Source organism: Diaporthe batatas (genome assembly GCF_019321695.1).
Source record: "Diaporthe batatas strain CRI 302-4 chromosome Unknown Contig00012, whole genome shotgun sequence".
Classification (NCBI taxonomy): Eukaryota; Fungi; Ascomycota; class Sordariomycetes; order Diaporthales; family Diaporthaceae; genus Diaporthe; species Diaporthe batatas.
The window spans coordinates 1,480,200-1,486,621 of NW_025408559.1; the positions used below are offsets into that span (position 1 = coordinate 1,480,200).

The 6,422-nt window shown below is 59.1% G+C and overlaps 2 protein-coding genes across 2 annotated transcripts; both read right to left on the reverse strand.

Moving 5' to 3' along the window:
- KVR01_009790 (GDP-Man:Man(1)GlcNAc(2)-PP-dolichol alpha-1,3-mannosyltransferase) lies at nucleotides 1–1,571 on the reverse strand (the record flags this gene model as incomplete). The annotated part of the gene is made up of 3 exons (XM_044794584.1): nucleotides 1–620; nucleotides 700–1,308; nucleotides 1,388–1,571. 3 exons carry the CDS (start codon nucleotides 1,569–1,571, stop codon nucleotides 1–3), a joined length of 1,413 nt encoding a protein of 470 aa, XP_044641038.1.
- Nucleotides 1,572–1,675: 104 nt separating this feature from the next.
- Nucleotides 1,676–4,069, reverse strand: KVR01_010004 (uncharacterized protein). Its single transcript, XM_044781848.1, has 5 exons — nucleotides 3,337–4,069; nucleotides 3,086–3,275; nucleotides 2,962–2,993; nucleotides 2,537–2,899; nucleotides 1,676–2,472 (listed from the first exon to the last, which is right to left on the reverse strand). The coding sequence occupies exons 1-5, from the start codon at nucleotides 3,415–3,417 to the stop codon at nucleotides 2,401–2,403; spliced, it is 738 nt and encodes a 245-aa protein (XP_044641252.1). The 5' UTR covers nucleotides 3,418–4,069; the 3' UTR covers nucleotides 1,676–2,400.
- Between the last annotated feature and the right edge of the window lie 2,353 nt (nucleotides 4,070–6,422).

Consider the following 6,422-nt stretch of genomic DNA (forward strand, 5'->3'; position numbering starts at 1 on the left):
TCATTGCTTAGTGAGTGTGATGCCTACCAGCACGACCAGGGCGGCTAGCACGAAGAAGACGAGTGCTCCCGAGCCCAGGAAGCCCAGGAGGGCGACCAGGTTCCCGTCGCGCCGGGGGTTCTCGACGCTTGTCAGGATGCCGTCGAGCCTCTCGGCCATCTGGGTGTCCACGAACTGCCCACGGACCCTCTCGTCGCCCTTGCGGCCCATCTCGGCCAGCTGCTCCTGGCTCATCCCGTTCAGGACCCTGTCCATGACCTCGGTCCAGGCGGCGGCATCCGCCGGGTCCCGCAGCCAGCCCGTCTCGCCCTCGACGACCGTCTCCGTCGGCCCGCCCGTGTTGGCCGCCAGCACGGGGGCGCCTGCCAGCATGGCCTCGAGGGGCACGATGCCGAAGTGCTCGTTGGACGGCGTGTAAACGAGCAGCTTTGCTGACCTCAGGAGCTGCTGCTTGAGCGCATTTGTGACCGACAGCAGGAAGATCACGTCGATCTCGGGCGGCACGGCCAGAGCAGTTTGTGCCGAGTGCACGGTGGCCTCGGAGAGTTTGAGGGACTTGGCGAGCTCGACGAGCTCCCTGTGGTATGAGACGTTCTCAGAAACGCGGGAGTCGTATCCGCCTAGAGTGTAGCGGCATCAGTCAGGCGAACAAGAAAATTAACACAGGACGGACCAGTAGCATGGGGAAGGGAGGCGGACCGGCAATGACAAGCTTGACACCGTTCCTCTTTTCTCGCGGCAGTCCCGCGTATGCCTTGATCGCCAGCGCGACGTCCTTCTTACGCTCATATCGGTTGATGCTCAGAATTATGTCGCCATGTTCCCACTTCAGGACTCCCTCCTTGGCCCCGCCCCCGCTCTTTGCGGGCTTTATGTCGATGCACGGATACACGACCTTCAGGTCCCTCCCCCTGGCCAGGCTCGGCCAGGTGCGCGTGACCACGCCCTTGGTGAACTTGCTGTTGACAGCAATCGCATCGGCGAAGCTCATGCTGCACCTCTCGAGGGTGTCAAACGGCAGGCGGTAGAGCTTCTTCAGCCACCTGTCCCGGCCCTGGACGAGATGGAGATCGGGGAAGTGGCAGTAGAACAGGATGGGCGCCTTCGGCTGGATGAGTTGCAGCAGTGGCAGCCCGGCGCTGAGCTGGTCGACGAAGAAGGCATCGGGTCGCAGGGAGGCGAGCTCGCCGTTGAGGTGGATCTGTACGAGGAGGTGTAGTTGCCGCGCGATGGCGCACAAGATGTTGAGCCTCGAGAGGATTGAGGGTGGGAAGATGGTATTGCCGCGCACGCGAACCTCGAGGGTCCCTTTTTTTGGGGAGCTGGAGTCAGCGACAGGGTCATGGGGGACTTTGTTTAGACTGGAGGCGGGAGGAAACCTATGTACCGTCTCTGGCCTCGTCAAAGCAGTGTTTAGGATCACAATGGCTTGTGAAGATGACAACCTTATGGCCCCTGTTCTGCAGTCCCACGGCGGCATCAACCACCAACCTCTCAGCTCCACCAATGCCAAGATCAGGATGGAAAAAGACAATTGTCTTCTTTTTGCTCGTCACTGTCGTCTCTGCCATCCTGCCTTAGAGCTGGCTCAATTTGGCATTCCCGTGTGCTCTGTTCTCCACGTGCGGGAGAGGACATGTAAATACATTCATTGCTCCCGAGCTTGCGACGCCTCGCCCGACGTAATGTGTCATGGTCGCCCTTTGATGACTAAGCCCCTTGGTCCCTTCTGACCACAATCTCATGTTGGCTACCCATGTGAGTGAGACCCAACGTCTTCATCACCAAGCAGATTTTATAGACGATCAACACAACCGGCATACTACACATATTACAGCAGCAGTATGATTGTCACAATCAAGCGAATTTTCTCTAGGGACGTTGCCATTAAAGAGAGCGAGAAAGAGCCTAAGCTGCAAAAACCACCCTGGCCCAACGCTCGCAGGGAGGGGTATCTCAAAGTACCATCGGCGGAAGCCCCATTATGAGGTCTCATTATCGCCTGCACCAGTCCGCAGGCCTCGTTGCCCTCCTCATTACGTCCTGGCAAAGTGCCACCAGCCTGACCATTCCAATCGTACATCCATCGTGCCGTCTGGCAGAGGAAATCAGCATATCTCGTCATCATGTTTTTTGTTCCCCGCCGTCAAACTCCAATGTGTCCCTCATTTCATTTCCATAGAGCCCCCTTGGGTCCACTGCTCTAATTCCCTTGCCTTTGTACGCCATCTACCGGAACCCTTGTGGACGCTAAAGACGATGGTCGGATGAACCGTGGGATGAAATGGGAGAAGAACGAATGTCGAGAAAGTTGAGAATTAGGTTCGTGACGCGGCAACGTCAGAAAAGGTGAAAAGAAGACCAAAAACAAAATTTGGGTATTGACAACTTCTCCGTTACTTAGAGAAGCATGGCGGCGATACCAGCGGCAGCCAAGAAGCCGGCGGCTGGGGCAGCAGTCATCTGAGGGGCCTACGAGTCGTTGACGTTAGTAGGAGGAGGGCGGTCTGGGATGGCTGGGAGACGAGAGACTTACAAAGCCTTCAGAAGCCGAGGATCCGGTGGCCTCACCGGCGGCGCTGGAAGCGGCAGAGCCTGCGGCGCTCGTGGCGGAGGCGCCAGCAGAAGACGCAGAACCGGCGGCGCTGCTGGCGGCGCTCGAGGCAGATTCGCCAACGCTGGAGGCGGAAGCCGAAGCCTCAGAAGCGACGCTAGAAGCAGAAGAAGCTGCGCCACCACCGACCCCGAAGATGGTAGTGGCAGCAGAGGTGGTGATGGTCGAGTCACCGCTGGTGATGGTGGTGGCGAAAGAGGAGGTGGTGATGGCAGAAGAGGACTCGGCGGTGGCAGAGCCGGTCTCAGAGCCGGAGGCCGAGCCAGTGGCAGACGAAGCACCAGACTGCGGGTATGTTAGATTGAGAGACTGGAGACTGGCAAGCTTGACAAAGAGGGGGAACTTACGACGACGGTGGTGGGGATGCTCACACCAGCGGCTGTTTGTCAAGACACAATCGGTCAGTTTCAGGTCGACTTGTGCAGGTTATGGAAGACGATATAAACAGGACAGGTGCAGCGCATGACTTACATTGACAGTAGGCCACTCCGTACGCAACAACGGCCTGCTCAACCTCGGAGCCACAGGCCTCTTGAGCACAGTCGCGCAGACCAAAGCTGAAGTTGGCGTTGTTGCAGAGACAGGACGTGTCGGGCTGGCCGTTGGCGGGGGGGCAGCCCAGATTGCTCTGCTCGCCGAGCATGTTGTTGATACAGGTGCGCTGGCGATGTTTTCAGCAAGAGGCGCATGGCAGGCACACAAGACAAAGGGAGGGTACCTACGCCACACTCGGGAACGGAGTTCATATCCTGGCCGTAGACGGCGCCGAGGAGGGCAAAGGTGAGGACAGCGGCCGACTTCATCTTGACTGTTGAGGCTGGTGAGGTCAAGGTGGGTGAGAGGGTTATTGACTGCGAGATGAGATTGACGAATGTCGATGTGCGGCAGTAATACTGGAAGTGGTGAAGACTGTTTGGATGAAAACTTTTGGGTCAATGCGTGTCAAGGTGCGCGGGAGCGTGCAAGTGGTGGGAGGTAGACAGAGTGAGGTCGAAGGGCGGCTTGGGGCAAGGTGAAGGGGCGGGCGCGGACGAACTTATTAAAGACGGAGCGACGGGTGTGGACGAAGTGAGGTGGCTGGCTGGGGGAAGGTGCGATTCTGGCCAGTGCAGCGGTTCACAAACACAAAGAGCCAAGGCCAGGATGGATTGATGGGTAGAATGGGCAGGTGGGAAGACAGGGTAGTCAAGGTACTACGTACAGTATGCGGTCTTGGAGGGGGGCACGCACTTGCTGGATCGACTGACGAGGCTTGCCAGGGTTGCAAGGTCGAGAAGGCACTGTGGTATAGGACGGGGACGGGTGACGGTCCAGGAGGAGGGCACGCAAAAAGGTACTGCAGGTACGCAGGCAGGCGGGTGGGAGGTCGTTCTCAAGTGGGTACCTAACTTCGTGCTACTGTGCGTGCGTGCGAGCGTGAAGCCAGGTCAAGGCAGTGGCAGTAATGAAGGAAGGAAGGAAGGCAGGCAGGCGGTTAGCTACTGGCAGCTCGCAGCTCGCAGCTCGCAGCTCGTTGCCAGCTCGTCACCCTGCCCACACAGTCACCACCGAGAACTGCACCTCCCAGCCCCAAACAAACCATGCCCAAGCTACCGTGGTAGTGTACAAGCACGGGTACCTGGTGACGGAGGTGCTGCCGCCCAATCGGCGTCATGAAGCTTGGCTGGTGCGTGTACCTGCTCTTGTCCCTGTGGGTCTGCACAGCCGGCGTGGGCATCCCTGCCTTGGCCCAGGTTCCATTGTTTCTTGCTGGGAAGATGCAGCTCTGGCCCTGATCTCGTCGATCCTCGCCCATGCTGCATCTCCGTCTCCCCACCCAGGTGGGCAAGGCGGGCAAGGTGGGGCCTCTCCCATACTGCCATATGGCCACTGGGACATGTCCATCCAGCCGTGCTTTTCCAGAACCTTTCGAGGCGGCCGGGCAGCCTGGAAACCCCCGACGATCGACGTTGCCCACGCCATTCTTGCCGTGGCCACAGTCTACATGCAACAACCACACCGGCACTGCTGTCCGGCCTGCGTAGCCTGTCGTGGTACACAGAGCTGCATTGCAGTGCCCACAGAGCTGTACGGTACGCCCTCAACCCGACGCAATTGACGTGCGACTTGCCGGATATCCCTCTTGGGGTCGTGGCTCAGCCAGACCACCGCAGCCTGGTCCAGAGCTGCGTCAACGCCGAGTGCAGTCTGGAGGCTGGGGCTCACTGGGGTTGCCGGATGGGTCAGGTTGTGGGCCAGATGGGCCTGGTGCATTCACCTCCATTCTGGATCGGGTGCACTGGGGCCGTTACCATCACCGCATGCACCAAGCCTGCCTTGGCCGGACAACTAAAAAAAATGGGGTCGGCAAGCAAATCAGGAGCGGTGTTTGCAATGACGGTGACACTCGCGTGTCGGCCCTGCAACCGCGACCCTCTCACAGGCCCATGTACAAACAATACCGCACGGCGACGACCTTGAAACCTGGAAGGCTACATGCAGGCAACACGAAAGCCGTCAGCACCAAAAGACTCAAGTCAGCCATGCCTTGGAGCCGCGAGGAACGGGCGCCCTCAGCCAGGCTCCTGGGCGCGGACAATCAGGGAAAACGGGCCAATTACCGCCAGTTCCAAGCCCCCTCAGTCTGCCCGCATCTCTGCTGCTACTGGCCCGCCCACCTGCGATCCATGGTGCTACGTGGACACGCTGTGGACTGGCCTGACTCCGGCAGGTCCCTCACCGATGGGCCAGTGCAGTAATGGGCACAACAACCGAGCCCGACAAGAAGGGCCCGCTCTCTTGCCGACGTTGAAGGGTTGCAAAAGCCTGTTGCTGGAATCTTGCCAGGCCTGGAGGCCGCCTCAGCAGGCCCAGGTGCTAGTACTACTATAGCACAATACACTATGTGGCAAGGTGCACCCATCACCATAGCATGCGAACAGACGGCGAACCGGCAGCCTAGCGTGGCCTGAAAGCAGGGAACACAAGCTCCCCCAAGACCAGATGAGGTCAATTTTGAGTATTAGTTGGTCGACTTGGGTGGCTGGTCGCAGGCGTCGCCCGCCCGCTATTGGACAATGGCTCATCTGGGCCGGGCCTTGGTCCTGCAGGGAAGCCCCAGTCCTGACGTTGCATTTGACCGGCAGGGGCAGAGACATGGGTCAGTGCACGAGCATCACGGAGGGGAGCAAAGAACACAGCGCGCCACGTAGGTAGAGAGGGGAGAAGAGGGAGAAAAGACAGACGAGGCTGACTGACGTATGCTGGCATCATGTCTGTCGGCGGAGAGCTGATTCTGCCGCAAGACGACGCGACATGGAAGAATCCAGATTTGACAACGGAGAAGACCCGATGGAAGACACGGCGTTCTGTGTGATGTCATAGGATCAATAAGCCCAGCGACACCGCGGCGCCCATGCTGTCTCTCTGTGCTGTAATGTACGCACGCACCAAGTACACGAACCCGTGCGAGAGGCCAGCCGCTCCACTTGCTCGATTGGGTTCTCACCGTCGGGCCTATTGGCCGCCTGGCAGCCCTGGCAGCCCTGGCAGCCCTGGCCATGTTTCTTCCCCAGCTTCCCCAGGCTCGTCGTTGATTAAACACCACGAGCACCCGCCCAGAAACACCCGGCCGCCAACTTGATACGTGTGTAACCTCCTTAATTTGCGGGCAGCGCATGTCACGTCCAACCCATCTCACGACCTTGCCCTTTCCGTCGTGCATGTGTCATCCTGCTGCTACCGCCTGGGAGTTCAGGAGCGCCACTCAGCACGCTCAGGTCAATTCTCTTCGTCCGTGCCATGTCTCAGCGGCATTATAACTATCAGC

Bases quoted from the DNA above. Each gene is read 5' to 3' on its own strand.
- KVR01_010004 (XM_044781848.1), bottom strand. From the start codon at position 3,417: ATGAAGTCGGCCGCTGTCCTCACCTTTGCCCTCCTCGGCGCCGTCTAC. The intron at 2,994-3,085 runs GTAAGTCATGCG...CTTGACAAACAG, and splicing joins CGGAGTGGCCTACTGTCAAT to CCGCTGGTGTGAGCATCCCC. The intron at 2,473-2,536 runs GTAAGTCTCTCG...AACGACTCGTAG, and splicing joins CCTCGGCTTCTGAAGGCTTT to GCCCCTCAGATGACTGCTGC.